Source organism: Vanacampus margaritifer, chromosome 8, assembly GCF_051991255.1.
Source record: "Vanacampus margaritifer isolate UIUO_Vmar chromosome 8, RoL_Vmar_1.0, whole genome shotgun sequence".
NCBI classification, from domain to species: domain Eukaryota; kingdom Metazoa; phylum Chordata; class Actinopteri; order Syngnathiformes; family Syngnathidae; genus Vanacampus; species Vanacampus margaritifer.
In genome coordinates, this window is record NC_135439.1 from 533,326 (window position 1) to 557,278 (window position 23,953).

General features: G+C 44.1%; 2 protein-coding genes across 5 annotated transcripts; one reads left to right on the plus strand and one right to left on the minus strand.

Moving 5' to 3' along the window:
* Nucleotides 1–2,594: 2,594 nt before the first annotated feature.
* slc25a48 (solute carrier family 25 member 48) lies at nucleotides 2,595–8,887 on the plus strand. Its single transcript, XM_077573539.1, has 7 exons — nucleotides 2,595–2,743; nucleotides 3,732–3,775; nucleotides 3,849–3,920; nucleotides 4,468–4,723; nucleotides 6,333–6,641; nucleotides 7,765–7,898; nucleotides 8,257–8,887. Exons 1-7 carry the CDS (start codon nucleotides 2,692–2,694, stop codon nucleotides 8,359–8,361), a joined length of 972 nt encoding a protein of 323 aa, XP_077429665.1. The 5' UTR covers nucleotides 2,595–2,691; the 3' UTR covers nucleotides 8,362–8,887.
* Nucleotides 8,888–9,063: 176 nt separating this feature from the next.
* Nucleotides 9,064–23,748, minus strand: cplx2b (complexin 2b). Of its 4 annotated transcripts, none has more exons than XM_077573543.1 (4): nucleotides 23,726–23,748; nucleotides 19,137–19,279; nucleotides 16,444–16,619; nucleotides 9,065–14,612 (listed from the first exon to the last, which is right to left on the minus strand). In XM_077573543.1, exons 2-4 carry the CDS (start codon nucleotides 19,165–19,167, stop codon nucleotides 14,415–14,417), a joined length of 405 nt encoding a protein of 134 aa, XP_077429669.1. In that variant the 5' UTR covers nucleotides 19,168–19,279; nucleotides 23,726–23,748; the 3' UTR covers nucleotides 9,065–14,414. The 4 variants fall into 4 exon arrangements, with proteins under 4 accessions (XP_077429666.1, XP_077429669.1, XP_077429667.1 ...); XM_077573541.1 differs by lacking the exon at nucleotides 23,726–23,748 and adding an exon at nucleotides 22,778–22,965; XM_077573542.1 differs by lacking the exon at nucleotides 23,726–23,748 and adding an exon at nucleotides 19,426–19,504.
* Between the last annotated feature and the right edge of the window lie 205 nt (nucleotides 23,749–23,953).

Consider the following 23,953-nt stretch of genomic DNA (forward strand, 5'->3'; position numbering starts at 1 on the left):
AAGTTTTTGTTTTTTTTATAGCTTTCTTCAACTTCTGCAATCCTTCGTCGTGGCCTGGCCAGGGGTCAAATCCAGCTTGTTTTCCTTTTTCCTTGCTTTGGTCCAGTAAATCCATCTGTGCTGTGTCATAGCAGCAAGCTAACGCTAAGCTAACGCTAAGCTAACGTGGCCAAATGGCCTCCGTGTTCACATTTCAAATCGAGTCACCGCCGATTCGTGCGCAAATCTTCGCAAATCTCCAAATGTTCAGCATCAGCAACCATTTTGAAACGGAGACCTACTTTTTGGCGTACCAGTTTGATACGCAATTCTTCAGTAAAAAATGAGCTTAAATGACCTTTATTTGTTATTATTGATCATGAACGATAATCATTTGTGCGAAGGCCCTGATCATGTCACAAGGACGCAAACACTTGTTTTCAAATGATCACTTACGTACAACGTTCCTAAAAATTCTCTCAGTGAAGCAATTTTAAAACGGGCCTACCTTGGGGGCGCCATCTTGGTTGCACTCAATAAAACAACTTGATTAGTAGGAGTAGTAACACAAGCACAAGTATGTCTGCTTGAAACCAAGATGGCTGACTTCCTGCTCAATTCCAGGCATGGGTCCAAGAGACTTTTTTAGTGTGTCATGATACAACAGACACGCCCACCCGTGGTCGGGAGCCATGTTTTTTTCCCCCTCTCATTTAATAGGGGGCTTTATAGAGTGAGTACTTGTTGAGAAACCTTAAATGCCAAACATCTGCCGACCCCCCCCCCCCCTTCTTTCAAGGATACACACGCTTGCCAAATTGGTGACTTTTTCAGCTCGGGTTTGACTTTTGACTAATAAGTGATTGAGTGCTTGAAGCAGTTTTGTTGTTCTGGAACTTTGCGTCCAAGCGTGACGTTTGTGTGCTATCAAACTCTTACCTCGGGAGGGGGCCGGGCAGAGGTGCGCTTGAGCAGTGAAGCCAAACTGAGCAGAAACATTAACTTCACAAGGGGAAAAAGTACTCACAAGCAATACTCAAGTACAAGTACACAAAATACTTGTGTAAAAGGAGATGCCGGTAAAAGTAGAAGTTAGGATTCAGCTCAACTGTAATGAAGTCAAAGTTCAAAAGTACAGACTGTGAAATGGAGCAAGTCCAAAAGTAAACAAACAAAAACTAAATCAGTTTCACAAAATGGCTGCTTTGGTACTTGGAACAATACAACAACAAAAAACTTTTTAAAAAATGTAAGGAATGTTTGCTACCTGCTTGCACATTTGCGGTGACATCATTCCAACTTGAAAATGTTCAAAACATATTGGAATCGCACAATATCCCGATGTTACACTATAGAATTACAAATTCAACAGCCACCCCCCCCCCCCAGCCCGCCCCAATCTCCAGACTGTTTAGACTTCAAATTGTTCAGCTCATGTTGGAAACGTTTTATTACATTCCCCAAAATGGCCACATCCTCTTCATAAAATTCCCAAATGAAGAGACATTCTCCACATTTAACCTTCCATATTTTTCCCACTGATTGAAACAAATTCCAACGTGTGTGTCACAGATTCCACCGGTTTTGATTGATTGTGGCGCATCTCAGTGCAATATTCTGCGCAAATTGTGCATCCCTGGCATATTTCTGAGGTCGTGTCGGCGAATGAGCGCCCGCCGCCAAGCTGAAGGTCGCCGGCTGACCTTGCGTCAGTGTCGTGTTTGTGCTGATAAGCCACATCATATTTAACAGGCCAAAGGTCACATGGCTTGAAGCCCCGCCCACACGCAGCCTGAGGTGAAAAGTGAGCAAAATAAAGAAAACACGTTCAGAAATGTCCCGTCGGTCGACACGTGCTAGGAGGCGCTGACGCTCACAATGATGGATTCCGACACTGGAAATGAACTTTGAACTGCCATACAGCAAAACAACACATTTGATTATAGGACGTTTTTGACACAACAACCGACCGAGAAAATACATTGAGCTACTTTCTTACTCAGTAGTTTGGATACATTTTGGCTTGTTGATAACTGGTTAATATTTCGAATCAGCTTGAAAGTTGACAGAAGAAATTCAAACACAAACGAGAAAAACTGCCAAACATTTGTTTTTCATTTGACTTTGACTTGATTGTGCAATGCTTGCTCTCTTTTTATTTTACTTGGATTTGTCCACATGAAACCAGAAATCTGCTAAATAAGAGCAAAAATAGCCAGATTTAAATTATTGTTTGATTAATAGCATCTCTTAAATCAAAACATAAATATTTTTTAAAATGTTATATTTTAATATAATTCATATTTCAGATCTGTACATAATAATAACCATCATCATCATCATCATCATCATCATCATCATCATAATAATACAGTCTACAATGATATAAATCAAAATATCCTATTCCAAAAAATCTTGGCGCTGGCATGTTTTCCTCATGGCTCATTTGCATATCGCGCTGTCGATTGGCTGGCAGCTTGGGCCGGCTGGCGCCCGATTGGCCGAGAGGAGCTTGCCTCGCGTCCTCATTGGCCGCCGGCCCGGCGGGGAGGGCACCGCGCTTTGTAATCAAAGCGTCGTGTTGCTTCTCGTCCGATTCACAACACTAAACAACACGCGCGCGCGCACCTGCGAACCCCACAAGCCAACTTTGTCTCGTCGTGTGCGTGAGCTTGCTCGCGGATGAACTTTGAAGAGTGACACGATAAAAAAATGACTTCCAACAACTTCCGGATGGATGATTTCCTCGCTGGATGGGTCGGAGGTCAGTGGACGGCGGTTCCTTGTGCGCGTGCTCCTCTACATCAAAATATTAGGGGACAGTTCGCGTGCGTGTTATTTTGACCACGCTGTGTTTAGCCTTAAGCGAGAGTGCCCCAAAAAAAAGTCGTCAACAGTTTATAATTGTGATGCAAACTACATTTGAGATCATTTCGAGTGTGTGTCTTTGTGTGTTGGTCATTTGTTTGAATGTTTGTGTGTTCATTAGTTTCATATGCGTGCGTGTGTGTGTGCGTGTGTGTGTGTGTGCGTGCGTGTGTGTGAAAGTACAGCGTTGCCTTCTTTTCCACTGGGGTTAGGTTCCAAAAATTATCCGCAATAAATGAAATCCACAAACTAGTTAGCGTTACATTTATTATAAATGTTTTAAGGCTCTAAAACCCCTCGCCACACAGTTTATACACTTTTCAAATCGAGGCATTACATTTGCTCACATTTTTTTCTTGTTTAACCATTCTCATTGCTCAAACCTTCATAATTTGTGTTATAAAATAGGCATATTACTGTAAACAAAAAAAAGAAAAGAAAAAGAAATGCAAAACTGCACTAAAACAAATCTGCGAAACAGCGAGGGGACACTGTACTGTAAACAGCTCAATGAAAAGTAAAAAATATAGACGACGCCTTTAAATAATTTGCACATGGATATTATTAATTGTTTATTTATTTTAGCCTTTTGTATTTGTCCCAGTCTGCATCCTATTAAATCAAGTTGTTCTCAAATTCGGTAGTGGTGAAAGAAGTTTGCCATAATAAGACATGCAGATGAAGGTGCACGTGTGGCCAGTAGGGGGCGCTCTCGCCGTGTTGTTGTTGCTAGCTTGCGGTCAACCAGGTTCTTGTTGGTCCCAGATGGATGGAAATGTTGGGATAAGAAACAAAGAATGCCGACGTTAGCAAGCGAGTTGCTTGTGCTTAAGAAATGCCGGAAAAGTCACGTCATCAATTGAGTTGTGTTCATGTGTGTGCAGGAGCGTCCAGTGTGGTAGTGGGACATCCTCTGGACACTGTTAAGGTAAATCAATAAATACATTCATTAATTAAAGAAACTATTGAATGTGTGCTGATTGTTGCGTCGGATTTGGCAGACGCGACTGCAGGCGGGAAAAGGTTACAAGAACATGATGGACTGCATCGTCTCCATCTACAGGAAGGAAACGGTATGACAAGCGCACCACACACCTTTTCAACATGAACCAGTAGAGAGAGACTTTACAATGCACTTCTCGTCAAACGTTTTGACAGGTGTGACGTCACTTCCTGTCCCGCTTCCCCCTAACTTCCGGTCCCGCCCCCCTCTACCCAAATATGGGCACATTTCCTATGACATCCTCATTCCAGTCCTGCCCCCTTTACCCAATATGGACTTCCTATGACGCCCAACTTCCCGACGTGTCCTGTTTTGACCCCGCCCCTATACCCATATATGGACTTCATATGATGTGATAGGATATCATAGGAAAGTATGACATCATAGGAAGTCCATATTTGGGTAAAAAAAAAGGCAGCACTGGATAGATGATGTCACCTGTCCAAAAATTTGAGAAAGAAGTGCATTGTAAAATCTCTCTACCAATACCATTTTTTCTCTTCAATCTAGTCAGATAAAAAGATCGTATGGAAATCATTTATTCCCGTACATTTACCGATTGCCGAATGTATTTATGGTGACACTGATTGAGCGTGTGTTTGTTTTGTGGCGTTCAGGCACGGGGCTTCTTCAAAGGCATGTCCTTCCCCCTGGCGACCATCACGGCGTACAACTCGCTGGTGTTCGGCTTCTTCAGCAATGCGCAGCGCCTCATCAGCAAGCGTCGCTACGGCGACGAGCGCCACCCCGCCAACCTGAGCGACGTGGCGGCGGCCAGCATGCTGACCGGTTTGGTGTCGGTCAGCTTGGGCGCCCCCGTCGACCTGGTCAAGATCCGCCTCCAGATGCAGACGCACGCCGCCGTGCTGCCGGGTAAGTCGGATCCGAATGCTAACATATACACTGCATTCATACATAAAGAAATAAATAAATTAGGGATGTTTCATGAATTCAATAGTTAACTCAGGATTAATCACAAAATGGATATCTGTTCTAAATGTAAAATAAAGTTTCAGAGGTGGCAGGTCCAGAATGTAAAAACCCTGCCACAGTTTGGCTTTAGCCCCTGATGCTAACTAGCTAGCTCCCTAGCAGGTAAACGAGCACCAATGGAGCTAGGGAGCTAGCTGGCTAGCATCAGGGGCTAAAGCCAATCTGTGGCAAGGTTTTTACTTTCTGGACCTGGATTTGACACCTCTCAAGTTTTCATACTCTTGTTCACATAAAAGTGGGAACAAATGTTAAATTAATCGAAAAATGGCTGCATCATTTCGTCTTTGATTGAGGATAAATCGGCTGAACAAGGTCTGGTCTGTCGAGGCAGCGTTTGTCCGACGTATTTGGACGTCAAGCGTCGAGAATAATGGGCAGCAATTCAAGTGTGAAGTTTTTGGTTTTTGCAGGCGACCAGAAGAACGAATTGCGGGATTCGCAGACTAGTTGTTGGTGCCAAATGTTTTGGTGCTGTGGAACGACACGTGGAAGCAAAACAAAAAAAGAGAAAAAAAAGCTGAGCAAATTGCCATCAGTTTGGCCAGCATGTGTGCGCTTTTTTCTTTTTTTTGGTTTGGGATATTTAGGAAAGGGAATGCCGGATGGCTGCTCGTCCGTCCGTCCGTCCGCCGGCCGCCGCGATCGCATATCAAGGACCAGCTTCAGTTTGCCAGACGTGTTTATGACCTCAACGCGCACGTGTCACTGGCTGCTGTTCATGTGACACGCGCGCACGCAAGCACACGCGCGAGCTTATCTGTGAAGATTTTCCTTGAAATGAACTTTTCATTTCAAAGTGGAGAAGTTTGTTAATTAGTAAGCAACTCGTGAAACATTGATGATCTGCTTTTGTTTTATGGCTGAGGGTAAGGCTGTGCAATTCATCCAAATTCAATGACAATTATTACACTCCAAATCAGCATAATTGCAAAAAAAAAAAAGATAATTAATACTAATTTTGAGCTGTTTAAATTGATACTTTTGCACCTTTTTTATATTTTTAAAATAATGAATTAAATACATTTAGTTTCATCCAAAAGGAACTTGCATAATACAGTAGTGTTTCAAAGAATTGTATTTGTCTTAATATTTTTTTTGAAATGTTCATGTTTTGTACCAAAAAATAATCACAATTTGAATTATTACAAAAATAATCGTGATGAATATTTTCTTCATCATCGAGCAGCCCTAGTTGGGGGTGGTGTGCAAAATATGAGCCGGGGGCTCGCATTCGGCCTCTGAAATATATATATTTTTTTTTTTTTCGCATTTCTCCCCAAAATGAGTTATTTAAATTGTAAAACAAGCGAAATCATTAGTAAATATGATTCTGTCAAAGTTTGCTGAAGAGAAGCAGAAACGGATGAGTTGAAACATATCCTGCGGTCTGATGAGACCAAGGTCAACTTTTCCTTCAAAAACTGCCTTTTGCTTTTTGCCGCTTGACAACAAGTCGTGAGAGATGTTTTTATTTGTGTTTTGTGCTCAGAGAGTTTCCAGCTGGCGGGCGGCGTTTCTCACAACATGGCGGGCGTTCGCTCGCTGCACATGTCCAACAACGGCGGAGGCGGCGGCGGCGGCGGCAGCTTGTACCGAGGTCCGCTCCACTGCATCGGCAGCATCGTGCAGCGCGAGGGTCTCCAGGGCTTGTACCGCGGAGGCGGAGCCATGATCCTCAGGGACGTCCCCGGCTACGCCCTCTACTTCGTGCCCTACGCCGTCTTCTGCGACCTTCTCAAACCAGACGCCGCCACTGCGCCGCACCCTTTTGCCATCTGGCTGGCCGGCGGACTCGCAGGTCAGAAACATTCTTTTTATTATAAGAAAAAACTCTTCCAAGTTTGGTAACAATACACCCCCCTTCCCCCCCCCCCAAAAAAACAGAAAAATCCCCAAATTTATTGCATTTAAAATGAAAATTTGTATAATTTTTTTTAATGTCATTTATAAACAATGTGCAATATAAACTGTTGAGTTTTGCCAACATAGTATTAATAGTTAAGACTGGCTTTTATTTTTGATTTAGCTGAAGTCTAGAAAAGTCATCTTTAAAAAATGAAGTATGAAATCCAGAAAAGACTCATTATTTTTTAAATAAAAAATAATTATGGTAAGTCAACAAAAAAAGGTTGCCCATTTTTCATTGTTGATAAAAGAAAAACAAAACTTTATTTTTAAATGTCAATGTTAAAAATTCACAAAAGCGGCTGCCATTTTTATGTCGGTATCGGCTCGCTAACTATTCAAGGAACTTGTAATCTAATGGAGTTACTTTACAAATCAAGTAACTTAAATTACTTTTCAAGGTAACTTCAAATAATTTAAATGATTCACCTCAAAGACTTTAATAGTACTTTAAACACGTACAAAAATAACACACTTTGAGACCAAATGTGGCATCAAAGACACGAACCACAAACATCGAGTAACGCTACAAACATCAACGTTCCAAGCGCAAAGACTACACGAACACAAGACACAAACTCGTCATCGTCATAGACACATCAAATACACTTCACAGACAAATCATACAAATCAAAGACACACAAAAAATCCTAAAAGACAATTAAATGCACTTGCAGTCAATTTTACAAATAAGGATGGACTTGAAAGGCAGTTGACATACGAATGTGCACATTTTGCGACTTGACGTTTGCCCTCGAGCGGACGCTTGCACAAGCGCACTTTGTTTGTTTGCTTCTTTTTTCAACATCGACCCTCATCTGGAATCCATTTTGCCAGACAAACCACGCGGCGGCGACTGGCTTTGTTTACCCCAAAAAAACAAAACATGTCCTACTTTCTCGCACGCTTGTACTTTGCACCGCATGAACTCCCAAGCGCGCTTTTGTACGGAGTTCAAACATAAACATCAGGTGAGCTCAGCCAGGTAAGGGAGTTCAAACGTTCTTTTTTTGCAGGTTCTATTTCCTGGGTGACGGCCACGCCCACCGACGTGGTCAAGAGTCGCCTGCAGGCCGACGCTCACCTGCACAGGAAGTACAACGGCGTCCTTCATTGCATCCTGCACAGCTACAAGACGGAAGGAGCGCAGGTTAGCACTTGGCCGCCCTCTGCTGGCTGGACGCCGCCGTCTCATGAGCCAGGCAACAAACGTTGACACAATCAATGTTTGTTTGAGTCCATCTTTGTCTACTTTTACACTGGACAATGCTCCAGTTTTCTCAGCTTTCAACGGCTTTTAGCACATGTTGTTGAACACCAAGCGTGAATGTTTATTACAATTTCCTTGTAAATTGCAAAAGGTCCCCATTTAACGCTTTGTGTGTGTGTGTGTGCGTGTGTGTGTGCGTGCGTGTGTGTGTGTGTGTGTGTGTGTGTGTGTGTGTGTGTGTGTGTGTGTGTGTGTGTGTGTGTGTGTGTGTGTGTGTGTGTCGCGTGTGCGTGTGCAGGTGTTCTTCCGCGGCGCGTCGGTGAACGCCATCCGAGGCTTCCCAATGAGCGCCACCATGTTCCTGGGCTACGAGCTCTCGTTGCAGTTCTTCCAGAGCTTTTAGTGGCAAAGCGGTTGCCGTCGTTCAGCCGCGTCACTTTAGGCTAGGCTAGGCTAGGCTAGGCTAGGTTTAGCGGCAACCCCTGTTAAACTTGCACACGTTTAAAGTCTTTTTTTCTAACGTCTCTGAACGACAAGCGCTAACTTTTGTCATGTTACCCACACACGCAAGCTACAATTATAACTGATTTGGATATTAGCTATTTTTATAAAAAAAAAAGGTCTTCAGAACGATGTAAGAGAATGTAAATAGTTTGTGTTTCTTATATTAAGAATCGTTTATTTCGTTTATGATACGTTACTAGCACAACTGTAGCCTCAATGCGTATATCAAAGAATATACTGTGTATATGAAAAGAAGCAGTTACATTAAATAAGGTGCATTCCAACATAATCCGCCAGCGCATATTTGTTTTGTAAGATTTTTGTAGGTTTTGTTGCTGTGTTCATGTGCAAACTGCCATTCCAGTGAGTTTTCTTTGTACTGAAATAAAATTCGTTTTTTTACAAAAATAAATACATAAAATGTTTCTCTCATGTTTGGTGTTTTAGCGGAAGCTTCCCAATGGAAAAAGTCTGGACGTCTCGTCTCCCTTTTATGTGCAATGCAACCTGACGTCCACGAGATGGAAGTGTTGCGCAACATTGAAAAAGTTGAGATAATGCATTGTACACCAGCTAAACACATTTCAATACAAAATATTTCCCGTTGAAAGATAATAATTCACGCTTTTTTTATTGACACAATCTCTGTTTTAGTCAAATATTTACAGCATTTTTTATTTTTTAAACAATGTTTGTTGCATTCATTTAGACCATCGTTTAATATGATGAAATAGTTGCGTCAAGAAGGCAAAGTTTGGTGGAGGACCCGACCCAGTCGCAGGGAAGCAGGGCAAGGAGGCAAAGGTCATGTACAAAAAGGACTTGAAAAGCCAACTCCAAATGGCAAGAGAAAACAAAACGCGGTGGGAACAACAAGGCAAAAACTGGTAGAATGAACCGAAACAGACAGCGGGGAGGCAGGAGACTAAAGACACACACGCTAACGACACAACAAGACACACCTGGGGCAAGACACAAGTGGCTGAGGGCACTGATTGGTGGACACCAGGAAGGGCGGGATTACACGCAACAAGACCAAGGGAGACACACGACCAAAAACAGAAACCAAACATGACAAGTTGGCCAAACATTATTTCAACAAATACAAATAAAATGTGAAATGTAAGCATGACAATATATTTTTTTACTTTTTACAAAAATGTTGATTGCTACATGCAATTTGTTTAACACATTTAATACAACTGAAAATAATGTAAAAATATTTTTTAAATAATGTATTTTCATTTGATGAAATAATTGGTTTACTATAGATGAAACGAAAAATGAACATGAAAATTATTAATTACTAAAACGGCGCTGCCTTCGTGTGGTATCAAAATTATGGTAAATACCACATGTCGACGTGAACGCCCCCCCATGTCGTATTTTCTACTGGACAGCTGGGAATTTAATAATTATAAAATGGAAAATGAACATGAAGTTCTTTTTTTGTTACTTCATTTGCTCTTTTTAAAAATCTAAAGTTTGCTTTCCTCTGATTTCGATATGAAATATTGGTCGATGTCAAACCAACCTTAATACACTACACAAATTGGACACATGACTTTTTTTAAGTAAACAATTTTAATGTTTTTTTTTTTTTACGTGACAACCAAAAAGGACAAATGCAAAGAAGACGCACGTTTGTTGACAGCCGAGCGCCACAAGGACAACATGACATGCAAAGCCTAGCACACATTTTTCATATCTATATTTGTTTTCAAACTTGATTGATGACATTCTGCTGCACCAGAAATCTTTTTCACCCTGAATGAAGGGGGAAAAGCCCCACAATGCATCGGAAACCGCCGCCATGGCACCACAACGTTATCTGCTTGCTTCTGTCGATGGCGCGGTGCATGGAGAGAAAAAAAGGGGGTGTGGGGAGCAATGACAACCCACAGACGGGTTCGAGTCCCACGTGATGATCACGGGACGTAAACATGTGCACCAAATACAACGACTGATATATCTATATCTATATAAAAGGCAGTTCAGAGCAGAAATGGCAGTTGACTCGGATAACATTGCAGTTAACCGCTAACACATGCTATGTGTCTTGGAATGTAACTTGAGTTCACAGGAGCTAACTTGCGCCAACACAAGCTGATGCTAACTAACGTGACCTAATCATCTCTTTGAGATCCATTCATGCAAATTAAATGTTCACGCACGTTTCAATACGGTGACGCATCAAGAAAGAGAAGAGCTGCGTTGTGACGTCTCAACGACCACCACGTGTTTGCCTGCCTTATACTGCCCCCAGGTGGCCAATGTGCGTACACCACATGGAGATCAGCTTTGCGTTGAATGAGGCCGCTCGGCAGACGCTGCGGAGGCAGGCACGGTTAGCGTTCAAGTGGAACGCCTAAAAACGACGACGATGACGGCCTCACGCGTTCATTTCATGCATCCAGCCCCGCCTGCTCACAATCAAGCCAAAGACAAAGCGGACGCAAAACATGGAATAGCCCTTTGGAAAGGCGTGCGGTTCAGCCAATAGGAAGGCGGACTAGCAAATGTGACTGCTTGAACAGTAAACGCAGAAGAATTCAATTGGACACGTCAACATTTAGATGAGTTCATACAGACAGATAGAGCACAAGCACGTCTGAAAATTATTTTGCCAGCAATGACAGTTAGCATTTTAGCACATGTCAAGACATTAGAAATGTGGGATCAATCCACGAATAATTTGGCCTCTAGGGGCAGCGTGAACATGTTTAACATGTTTGGCAAAGTGACCTTAACTCTGGTACGGGTTCACCTTACAGATGACCGGCTTGATCGGCTTTGACTTGAAAGAGCCTTTTGGATCCAACAACGCAAAAAAACTAAACAAAACTGTTCTTCTTCCTGGCCCTTTTCGGGCATGTTGAAAAGTACATATGTGCATGTGGTGAATTGAGAGGTGTGTATACATCATTTGTCATGTTGGTCACATGGTTCTTGACATATGGAAAGAAAGAAAGAAAGAAAGAAAGAAAGAAAGAAAGAAAGAAAGAAAGAAAGAAAGAAAGAAAGAAAGAGAAAGTTCAATCTGGCAGTGTTGCTACTTCCTGTTTGTCAGCTGGCCAATCAGGTGGTGTGCATTTATTACGTCCGCTTGCAATGAAGTCACATGTCCGCAAAAACACACATTAAACTTTGAATTTGATGGGCCCGCAACAGGTGACGGCCAACCGACCAAAAGGCCTGATTGGTTCAAATGAAACCCCAAAAAATGTGAGAAGTTAAAAAAGAGAAACTTCTCGACTGTACAAAGCCTCCATTTTAACAGCCGTAGCAGCATGTGCTAAGTGTCTCATAGCTTTTGGCATTTAACGATGAACACAGAAACTTCTAAATCCATCTGCTTGTTTTTTTTCTTCCAAATATTACTTATGATATATGATATATCTCAGTCAACACCAGAAATGGCAAATCCAGGTCCAGAAAGTAAAAAATCCTGCCACAGTTTGGCTTTAGCCCCTCGTGCTAGCTAGCTAGCTTCCTAGCAGGTAAACAATCACCCGGGGAGATAGACGCTAGCTATGGCTAAAGCTAAACTGTGACAGGGTTTTTACTTTCTGGACCTGGATTTGCCACCTCTGGTCAACACATTAGCATACATGTAGCCACCAGGAGCTAAGGGATGTAGCCAAATGTGCTAAAAGTTAGCATTTAGCATTTTTAGTCTGCGTGCTTCCACCCACACGTAGCTAATGTAGCATAACGGCAACAACACCTCATTGCTACCACTTTTTGCACGTACAACACTTGACAAACTCCAGGAATACAAACAAACCACAATCAACTGAAACCCCAAAGAAGCAACTCATTTATCAATCCACAAATTTGGTCTTGGGTTTGCATGCGTCAACCTGAGGAACGAGCTCAGTCGAAAGACACACAACACAACACACAATGGTGAGTTCTTCCTACACGCGGACACAAAACAAAAACGTTCAAGAAATTATTGCAAAAAGTCTAAAGTGTATGGCTTCGAGGTCTAGTCCCAAATCTTCTTCTTCTACTTTGTCACCGTGAAGTCAAAAAGTACAATAACGTTTTTTTGTGATCTTCCCGATCTTCTGCTGACAGCAAAGTGTGTCTTAGCCTTTTTGCTTCATAGCATTTTAGCTTCTTAGCTCTTTAGCTTACTAGCCTTTAGCCAGATATGCGAAGAGCGTTCGCATTGCGTTGACACGCTAACCACATTTCTTGCAAGTCATCATTAATGCACCCGCAATGCAGCACAGGCGCATCGCTAATGTACCACTAATAAGCCACCAACGCACCCAAAATGAATGACTAATGCACCACAAATGTAGTCCGAATACACCACCGGCGCACCGCCGATGCGCTGATAAAGCACCACTAATGTACCCATAATGCACCACTAGCGCACTGGTGACGCACATTTTAAGTCGTAATTGGTGGGGAAGACGTAATGGGGGGTGATTGATGTTGAAAGCAATCGTATTCTTTGGTCTCCATGGTGATCCATTTTTACGTTTAACCCCCCAATATTTTCCATTGGTCACAGTTTGTATTGATTGTCTAAGGGGAGCACACTACCAGAAATACCTGCCCAATTTTTAACACAAAAAAAAAGCCAGAAACTTGAAATTCATTCAGCAATCCAGCAAAACAAAATCCCGTTATTGAATAATTATATGAGCCAAGGACTACCTTTCACACAAGACAGAAAAAGACGATTGCGTGCGTTAAAGGGGCTAGTGTCCTCAAAATTCACGCAACAGAGACAGAAAAGAGCATCGATCCAATTTTGCCTTTCACGCAGAACCCAGCAAACACAAGATGTTACAGACACCGCAATCGCAACTTTCCTTAGTACCCTTCCACACAGCTGCTGTCCAATCACTGTTACGTCTCTGAGACGACCGCAGAAGTTGACACATTTTCATCCCCCAACTGTGTGAAGGGCAATGTGAAAGGGGCTCAAGCTTCCCCAAAAAACGGGCATATCCGAGATTTATCCACCTGCGACTTTCACAGGAAGCCAGCAAGTGCAGCATATCACCAGATTCCCTTTCACACTGCCATCATCCTGCCTTTATGACTACACCTTTGAGACAACCTCGGAAGCCAGGACATTTCTGGACAACTTCAACCAACAACTTGAGTAAAAAAACAGTGGAAGAAAAGCTTTGAAGGGCAGCGTGAAAGAGTTCCTGCAAAATGAGTGCATCAGAATCGTAACCAAAGAGCCTTTATTCAACTGTACCTTTCACACAGCTGCCTCCCAAGTTGAAAAATCTGAAGGTTTAGTTCCTTCCGCCCTCCATTTTGGGTACTTCTCAGACAGGATAGCAATCAGGAGGAAGGCCAGGGATGAGACGCCCGGTAGGCAGTGTGGAAGGGGCTAGATTTGTTGCGTAACAGTCAAGTCGGGTATTTAGTCCTCTTAACCGCCTCATACGGTGTCCAAACTTTATAATTGATACCAATGTATTCTCCTAAAAGGATGCGTCAACTTGTTTGCGCATCGTTACACACAAGGTGGCAAAATCCGCTTGACTCTCTGGTGCAGGTTCACCTTACTTCTTACTTTTATACCCTTAAGCCATAGAAATTCCGCCTTTACGGTGTGCGTGAAAAGGTTTTCGACTCTTGATCCAAGAATGCAAGATGTTTAATCTGGCAGTGTCGTTACTTCCTGTTTGCCAGCTGGCCCGTCATGCGATCCGAAACGTTGGCATGCATGAAGGCACGTGTGCGGAAAAATAAAGGTTCAACTTTGGATTGGGTGGCTTCTGCCTAGCGACAGGTGACAACGCACCAGTCAAAAGAGCTGATAGCATCAAATGAATTTCAAAAAACGTTGCACAACAGAAACTCGTGGAAAAGGCAGTGTGAAGCCTTCAACAGTTTAGCAAGAACATCCCTCCCCGGGTACGAATCATCTTTCCCACAATTCCTTCCCCCTCCCCGACCTTCCTTCGGGCTCTACTTCTTGAACATGTCCTGCAGCGGGCCGGGCAGAAACTTGAGGACGGTATCCAGGATGCTCTCGTCGTCGTCGTCGTCGTCGTCCCCGCAGCCTCTGGGGATGGCCTTCTTGGGGCGCGTCAGGGAGCCCTCGCAGGCCTGCTCCATTGCCGCCTTCTCCTCGGCCTCCTTCTCCTCCTTCTTCTTCAGGCCGTACTACGGACAACACAGACCCACTGTCAAGTCCACTGAAAAGCACTTTGGTGGCAAGAACAAATGCAAGATGCGTGCATTAGCATTAACACTAGCATTGTCACTCGGAGGTGCTGGTACCTTTTAGCCAACGCTCTGCCAGACGTGAGCATTAGCATGAGCAATAGCACATGCTAAGAAAGTTACCATTGTCCAACGTGAGCTTTCTTGGGAAGAGTTTGCGCTACCTTGACCTGAAAACTCTGCTGAACATAAGCATTAGCATTAGTACATGCTAAGCAAGTTACCACTGCCTGTGAGCTAGCCTGGAAGGCTAACGGAGGAGTTTGCAGTACCTTGTCCCAAATGCTCTTCTGGACATTGGCATTAGCAATAGCACATGCTAAGAAAGTTACCATTGTCCAACGTGAGCTTTCTTGGGAAGAGTTTGCGCTACCTTGACCTGAAAACTCTGCTGAACATTAGCATTAGCATTAGCACATGCTAAGCAAGTTACCACTGCCTGTGAGCTAGCCTGGAAGGCTAACGGAGGAGTTTGCAGTACCTTGTCCCAAATGCTCTTCTGGACATTGGCATTAGCAATAGCACATGCTAAGAAAGTTACCATTGTCCAACGTGAGCTTTCTTGGGAAGAGTTTGCGCTACCTTGACCTGAAAACTCTGCTGAACATTAGCATTAGCATTAGCACATGCTAAGCAAGTTACCACTGCCTGTGAGCTAGCCTGGAAGGCTAACGGAGGAGTTTGCAGTACCTTGTCCCAAATGCTCTTCTGGACATTGGCATTAGCAATAGCACATGCTAAGAAAGTTACCATTGTCCAACGTGAGCTTTCTTGGGAAGAGTTTGCGCTACCTTGACCTGAAAACTCTGCTGAACATTAGCATTAGCATTAGCACATGCTAAGCAAGTTACCACTGCCTGTGAGCTAGCCTGGAAGGCTAACGGAGGAGTTTGCAGTACCTTGTCCCAAATGCTCTTCTGGACATTGGCATTAGCAATAGCACATGCTAAGCAAGTTACCACTGCCTGTGAGCTAGCCTGGAAGGCTAACGGAGGAGTTTGCAGTACCTTGTCCCAAATGCTCTTCTGGACATTGGCATTAGCAATAGCACATGCTAAGCAAGTTACCACTGCCTGTGAGCTAGCCTGGAAGGCTAACGGAGGAGTTTGCAGTACCTTGTCCCAAATGCTCTTCTGGACATTGGCATTAGCAATAGCACATGCTAAGCAAGTTACCATTGTCCAACGTGAGCTTTCTTGGGAAGAGTTTGCGCTACCTTGACCTGAAAACTCTGCTGAACATTAGCATTAGCATTAGCACATGCTAAGCAAGTTACCACTGCCTGTGAGCTAGCCTGGAAGGCTAACGGAGGAGTTTGCAGTACCTTGTCCCAAATGCTCTTCTGGACATTGGCATTAGCAATAGCACATGCTAAGAAAGTTACCATTGTCCAACGTGAGCTTTCTTGGGAAGAGTTTGCGCTACCTTGACCTGAAAACTCTGCTGAACATTAGCATTAGCATTAGCACATGCTAAGCAAGTTACCACTGCCTGTGAGCTAGCCTGGAAGGCTAACGGAGGAGTTTGCAGTACCTTGTCCCAAATGCTCTTCTGGACATTGGCATTAGCAATAGCACATGCTAAGCAAGTTACCACTGCCTGTGAGCTAGCCTGGAAGGCTAACGGAGGAGTTTGCAGTACCTTGTCCCAAATGCTCTTCTGGACATTGGCATTAGCATTAGCACATGCTAAGCAAGTTACCACTGCCCACGTGAGCTTGCCTGGCAGGATAACGGAGGAGGGATTTTTTGTTGTTGTTTTTTTGCGCTACCTTGTCCCGAATGCTCTGCCGGACCTTCTCCCTCTCGGCCTCCATGCGGGCGTGTTTGGCCTTGCGTTCCTCCTCCTGCTGCCTCAGAGCCTCCTGACGCTCTTCCTCCTTCTTGGCTGCGTCGGGGTCCTTCTCCTCCTCGCCGCCCAGCATCTTGCCCATGTCCTTGGTGGCACCTGAACGCATCACCAAGACACAAGAGAAGACGGTGAAGGTCCACGCGTTTGGCGGCGCCCGAACGTATCATGAAGGATCGATGGCGTCTCGTTATGACCTGGCTGTGGTCGATAGTAAATACGGGACCACCTGAGTGTATGAATTTTGGATCCAGCGGCAGAGAAACAAAACGACGGCATCACACTATTGATCTTCTTCTTGGCCCACGTGCACACGAGCGACACGTGCGCAACTAACGTCTAAAAGCTTCGAGGAAAGCATCAGCTGGAGTGCACAAGCAAGTCATTATTATTGTTATTATATTCCTCATTTTGAACATGTAAATCGTACTATTTGTAAATGTGTGATGCATGTGGATGATAAACAAAATGATGAAATGGAAGCTATTATTGTGTATTGTTTACATCGAATGTGTCATTTATTGGAAGCGTTGATGTCTGTGCTGTAAAAGCACATGTCGTCGTCATCATCATCATCATCATGAAGATGATGACATCTTCATCAGGTTTTTTCCTGCCCGTGGTGCCGTGTGACCGCAACATACGCAAATGTGACAAATTAACACCCAGCAGATGAGAAAGAGGGGTAGGAAGGGGGGGGGGGTGTTAATGTGGGGTCATTGCCCAGCATGAGGGCGACGCTAAGGTCAGCCTGTGCGCTGCGGGTGCGTGACAGCACACAAAACATCACAAGTGGAACATATGAGGGGAGTGTCGGCGTTAAACTTCACATCTCGTGACTGTTTCTTCATTCCTTGCGTGAAATCTTTGATCCTACCTCAAAGGTCAAACTAATTTGCAGGTCACCTTTGTCCCTCCATTTTTTTATTGGTACCTTTTATAAAATGCTTTGAAAGGAGCTAATGTGTCATTACCTTTTCTACGCGTTACACAAAAGACTGCAACATGAGAAAATGAATTTCAAAAAATGATGGGCAGCGTGAAAGGGGCTACAGCACATCAGAGACACAAAGGGGTTCCATCAATTGGTGATTCGGTGTGAAAGGCGCCAGACGTAACAAAAAACGCAAGCTGCGAGATCTCCTCCAAATCTGCTCAATGACAACAACCGCATTGTCCCCCCATTTCGTGTCATGCCTTTCACACACGGTTCAAATCCGTCGGCACATGCACATACATGTGAGGTACAGTGACGGACACGTATTTGACCTTCATCATCCTCATCATAAATGCATGAGCATGAAGATGAGGGTGCTGTTGGGGGGGCGAAAGAAACGAGACATTACAGTCCCTGCACTCATCTTGAACCTTTCCTCTTTCCTCTCCTCTTCTTCTTCCATCCTTCACCTCTGACACCCTCCTCATCCTCATCCTCATCCTCATCCTCATCCTCATCCTCATCCTCATCCCCTTCCTGCAAGTCGTTAGCATTAGCACAAAGGAGGCTAATTGAAGTGCTGCTCGTTACTCCATTGAAGCTCTCCACCTGAAAAGCGCTGGTGTAGCGTAGGATAATAAAAATTTAAAAAAAGACTCGGCACAATAATGTCGTCTTATCTGTCGCATCGTCACCGGATCTCGCCATCCAATCAGACGTCTGCTTTGGGTGCCGGCAGGAAGCAGGCTCGGGATGGGAGAAGGAAAAAAAAAAGCGGGATGAGATGAAGAAAATCCAAAAGGAAATGAGCAGGCAGGGTTGGCCGTGCAGACAACTGATCCGAGATCACTTTTTCATCACAGCGGCTCTTCCTGTCCGCACGTCATCACATGTACGCTATGTTTAGATCACACTCTGCTTTTCATCCGGATATTGTTGGAAGGACACGTTGCTGTTTGATTTTCAGCCCGCTGATCCTCGCACAGGAAATCAAAGACACGCACTTCCCGACTGCGCCATTGGATGGCCGTGATCAAGGATTTTGTTGCCTGTGCAAACATTTTGTTTGCATTTGAGTCGTTGCGAGGCCAACGTATTGATTTCGTTTTAGACGAGCTGCTGCGCTCGTTTCTAATGAAACCATCAGTTTTAAAAAAAAAAAAAGTCGCTCAATATTTCCCTTCCGAAGAGATTCATTTGCCTCCGCTAATCACGTTAGCGCATTCAGCTGTGCGCGTGTGTTGCCCTTTGTTGACATTTTGTGGCGTCCTTTACAAGGTCAACATGCCACTAATGTCATTTTCCTTAATATGACTATTTGCGCTAATGCTAATGCTAACCACAAAAGCACGTATTGACAGGCACGCCAAATCTCTGCACCTTTCATCTCCAAAAGCTGCTAAAGTTTATTGAGAAAACGAAACTGTCTTGCCTGAGACCACGTGAGACCACCCCAGACTGTACGAACCCTCCTGAGACCACATCAGACATCTTGAAACCGCATTTCAAAGCCTCAGACCACTTCAGAGGATTGAGACCACATGACAGTTTCAAATCATCTGACACCATACGAGCCTTTATGAAACCAATGGATACAACAAAAAAAAAAACATTCAAACTAGTATCACTTTGTGCTAACAAGTAGCATGCTAAGCTAACATGATGTGTTGATTACTCACCGCCTAAAGCTTGTTTCATCACAAAGTCCATCTTGACTTTTGGGTGGCTTGAACTTCTTCTTCTTCTTTTTATTCAAAGTTGAGCTAGCATGTAGCCTGTGTCGCTATTTCCCGCACGAGTATCTGGATTTCTTGGAAGGCGCCTGCCACAAGAAAGAAAAACAGAACTGAATCAGGACAATGATGACGTTTGTCACATGGCGTGCATCCAGAATGGGAAGACCACAACAAGGACATCGCGGAGCATTGCATGCTAACGCCATCGCTAATGATGGGAATTTTGCGCCACCTGAGCGTAGTACCACGCGGTGCCACAACATAGAAGTCACTTGCGTTCGTCTTTATTCAATTGTCTGTTTCCCGCTTTGATTTACTCTTTGTGGTCACGTGATCAAAACAAGATGGAGTGGTCAATATGTCTGCATGCGGTCTGTGACAGCGAAGAAAAAAAAAAAAACCACTTGTGACATCACTGATTTTTAAAATGTCATTGATTGATTTTGACCACATTTCTTCCCCTTTTGTGCCAACGGGTTCTTTTCTGAAAGTGAGATGCGACGTCTCCAAGCAGCAAACGCTGCAGACGCCAACATCCTCCTCCCTTCTTCTTTCCTTTCTTCTGCCCAGTCTTCTTCTTGTGTTAATTTGATGTTGGCGAAGGCTGGCAGCTCTGTGACGCAGGATAATCCCATCAACGGCCTGCACGCCTTCCCCACGCTTTCCTCTCCTTCTTTTGCTTCCCTTTCTTCGCATCTTCTTTGGATTTTGCTTTGCTTCCTCGACGCCGGCCAACATTCTTTTGCACCTTCATTTTCTGACACATTTGATCCATTTTCGCGTCACTTCTTCCTGGAACCACTTTTTGGTTTGACTTTAAGTCATTCACATTTTTCCTTTTCTTAACCACTTTTCATCCTTTCCAAATGTTTTTTTTTTTTGATCACTTGTGTATATATATCTATCTTAAATCCAGATGCCATTGAGCATCCTTGTCATGAGAAAGCCACCCCACCCATGCAGCAAGCCCCCCTGAGGCAACCTCGGATGGACAGCAATAAGAAATCAATACTGCGCGGAGCAAAAGTGGATGGCTGCAGGTCAGCGGGATTCAAACAGGAGCCGGTCAGAGTGCGCCAGAACGCCGTTTGTTAGGCACCTCGTGATTCCTTCTCATAAGATCATTAATAAGACAACGACTTCAAGTCTTGTCAGGAAGACAACAAGACACGTTGCCATGGAAACGTCAACATTTCATTCATAATTCAAAAAGAAAAATAGCAACAGGCATAAGTCGCTGATGAATTATTGACCAGCTGCTGGCGGCCACCTGACCTGAAATATATATTTTTATATTCTATTTGGCATATGCATCTTTTTTGTATTGATGTGAGCGCATGCTGGCCACTGATTGGCTGGAGGCTGTGAGGAGGAGTCACATGACCTCATCTCAAATTACAACCGTGGTGAATTATTAACATTAGTGTTCAAGCACTACTAGCCCTAGTTGTGATCATGTGACCACAATCAGCCTATTAAACGCTTGAAATTTGCCAGATCGATGACACACACAAACAAGCAAACAAAACACACACAATCGCAATGTTGATGCAGAAAACAGACATTTTTCCCCAAACAACTTTTTTTTTTTTTTAGATTGAACAAAAACACAAAATCAGCAAAGTTAAAGGAAAGAAGCGGACGGGTTTGCGGGGGGGGGGGGGGATCAAGGTACAAGCAAACAGCAAAAATCAACGTTAATCAGACCTCAATTTGAGGGCCAAGATTTAATTTGCGATTTTAGGTTTGAATTGGGTTATGTTTGAGGTTAGGGTAAGCAAAAGGGTTAGGCAATCATTTTGGATGGTTAAGCTTAGGGGGAGGGGCTAGGAAATACATCATGTCAATGAGATGGCCCCACAAAGATAGTCAAACAAACTCGTGTGTGTGTGCGCGCGTTAGGATTGGATGTAAAGATGGAGGGAAGCTCATGCGGAAAAAGGAGGGCAACAAAGTAGGACAAGAATGTGGAAGCAAACAAGGCAAGGAAAAGGACAAGAAGCCATGTTTGTCGCTCGCCCCTTTCACGCCGACCCTCCCACGCATTCTTTTTTCTCACCGACATGCCACACGGGTGCAAACACGCACGCTACTCCCACTGAGTCAACACTCCTGTCACTCAGGTCAACTTTGAACCCGGCAACAGGTGTGCGATGTCTGTTACTATGGAAACACACAAGCGCACAGGACACAGTGCAAGCTCCCTGATTGGACAGCAATGCTGGCGTGTTTACACTCGAAAACAGGAAGTGTTGAGAAAAGGTAATCCAGTCAACGGCATTTTGGAAAATGTATTTTAAGCTTTCGGCTTAAACCGTCAAACACGCAAATGCAAACGAGGAGCTGCTGTAGACCACAAGTGACGCCCACATGCTCACATGCAGACCAAGTGACGAGGTCACACCCCTTAAAGGCACACATGCAATTGCATTCGATTGGACGAGCCTCCGCTCTCACAATCTGCGACGTGCTGCCACTCAGGCCTCATTGCTAAAAGATGAGCGTGTGAATTTTTCATGCCGTCGTGTGGCGCGGCGGGACGAATTCACGCGGATGACAACAACACTAAAACAGAGATTGTATATTGTAGAGGAACACTATCAGCAAATACTTTAACGAATGTGACAAAGCGTCACTTCTGTCTGTTATACGTCGTCAAAATCTGGTAGCAAACCCACAAATGCTCGACGACCACTTGAGAGAATTTGGTGCTGCTGAGTCAAACTGCCTTTGGGGCGGGATTTTCAGAAGGAATTCTAAGGAGCAAGATCCCTGGAAATGGCACCCAAGATGGCCGCTTCAAGCCCAAATGGTAGACTTCTTGAATATTCATGAAGTATGAAGTGGCTTATTGAGACTTTTTTTGTGGGTCTACCCATGATAATCGCGTCTACCAAATTTGGTGCTACTAAGTCAAACTGCCTTCGGAGCTGGATTTTCAAAAGGAATTCTAAGGAGCCAAGATTCCTACAACCTAAGATGGCCGCCTCAAACCTTCTTCTTGAGTCTTTTTCGTGGGTCTACTCGTGATGATGTCTACCAAACTTGGTGCTGTTAAGTCAAATTGTCTTTGGGGGCTGAATTGGGAAAAGAAAGAAAAAATATCTGAGGAGCAGTGACTTCCACCAAATGCTGATTTGGTGACACAAAACAAACACACATCTGCACACAAAATAAAGTACACGTGGACACACACACACACACGCACATACTCGTACACGTGAAACGTGACATGAATGTGCATTAATATGTCACAACATACACACACAAAACAAACACGCACGCCAAGTAATTTGTGGGTGAAGCGCGCGGCCACACACGCACGCGCACACGCTTAATCAAATCTGGTTCCTCCCATCAACCTTCATCAAATCCTCCTCTTCTTCCCGCCACTTGCATGCATCACATGATGAAGATGATGAAGAAGAAGATGATGATGAACCACGCGGTGGTTGCCAATACAGTAATTTCATTCCATTTTTAAAAATATATATTTTTAGTAAAGTGTGTTCATCTGCCAAAGCGCGCGCGCTCCCCCGCCAAAGCCGCAATGAAGGAAGGCGTGCGCGTGCGTTTCTACCGACCTGCTGCAGCTGCTGCTGTCGAGGAGATCCCGCCAGAGTGCCGCCGAGCCCCCGCCTGACGACCCTCATATAGACCCTCTCAAGCGCGCGCGCGCACGCACGCACACACACACACACGCGTACACGCCGGCCAACACGCCTTTGTCTCTCAGCCCGCCCCCTCAGGAGCTTCATCAGCTCACAGCGGCGGCAGCATATGGACGCGCGGTGGTGGGCGTGTTTTATATTCTTATACAGTATTCTTTTTTTGTTTTGTTTCCGGCACTGACGTCAGGTTGAAAAGCACCAAAAGTGCAGCGGCACCCCCACCTGTGAGTTTTCAAAATAAGAGCCATGGGCCGGTGGATTTGTTGCTTTGACTTGAGAGCAAAAATGTGAGATACAAGCACAGAGTGAATATGTCGACGGGAAACCGAAATGTAAGACCTAGAGAATGAGATGTTGGCTTAATGCCAATTAAATGCAAAACGTCAAACACAAGCTAACAAAAACCATCATCAGAAGACTTATGGTATATATCCTTTATCCTCTGTGAAGAGCCACTAATATTAGTGCCACTATTAAGGAGTAGAACAATGTCAGCAGGAATTCACGATGGACAAACTGTTCATACTTTATATATATATATATATATATATGACTCACAAGTGTTTGTGAAATAAAAAGTGTCACAAAAAAAAAAGAACTCGTCGAGGGCTCGAGGCTCCTCACAACTGGCTTGCAAGCTTCTGTGTCGTTGAGTAGTGATGAAAAAAAGAATCATTGTGTCAATCCAAAAAAGTACTCGCTCGCTAGTAAAAGCAACAAGCAGTCTGTTCAATTAAGTATAGCTGGCTATTTACTTATCAAAGAATTCTATGCTCTAATAGCAACAAGTGTACAATAACGCAAACATTCTTGACTCAAGTTGTAACTTGTAATCAAGTATAAGAGGCAGAAATGACTCACGCAAGTACTTGAGTATAAAAAGTAGCGAAGTGCCCAAAACGAAGGTTGCGTTCAGGCGTTGTGGTCCAAAACAGGGTCACGTCCGTTTGAGATGCTTGCTGTTGACAAAAAACAACACACACACATGCAGGGCAGCTGCGAACCGTGTGTGTGTGCTTGAAGTCACATCAGCTGAACAAACAAATATGGCAAATGCGTGTGTGTGCGTGTGTGTGTTCACCACGCGCA

What these genes read in the sequence shown, in the direction of transcription:
- cplx2b (XM_077573540.1), bottom strand. Translation starts at nt 18,941, where the DNA reads ATGTGGTCTCAGGAGGGTTCGTACAGTCTGGGGTGGTCTCACGTGGTC. An exon ending in GTGGTCTCACGTGGTCTCAG is followed by an intron (nt 16,620 to 18,889) that starts GCAAGACAGTTT and finishes TGATGCGTTCAG; the next exon opens with GTGCCACCAAGGACATGGGC. An exon ending in GGCAGAGCATTCGGGACAAG is followed by an intron (nt 14,613 to 16,443) that starts GTAGCGCAAAAA and finishes TGTTGTCCGTAG; the next exon opens with TACGGCCTGAAGAAGAAGGA.
- slc25a48 (XM_077573539.1), top strand. Translation starts at nt 2,692, where the DNA reads ATGACTTCCAACAACTTCCGGATGGATGATTTCCTCGCTGGATGGGTC. An exon ending in CCATCTACAGGAAGGAAACG is followed by an intron (nt 3,921 to 4,467) that starts GTATGACAAGCG and finishes TGTGGCGTTCAG; the next exon opens with GCACGGGGCTTCTTCAAAGG. An exon ending in ACAAGACGGAAGGAGCGCAG is followed by an intron (nt 7,899 to 8,256) that starts GTTAGCACTTGG and finishes GTGCGTGTGCAG; the next exon opens with GTGTTCTTCCGCGGCGCGTC.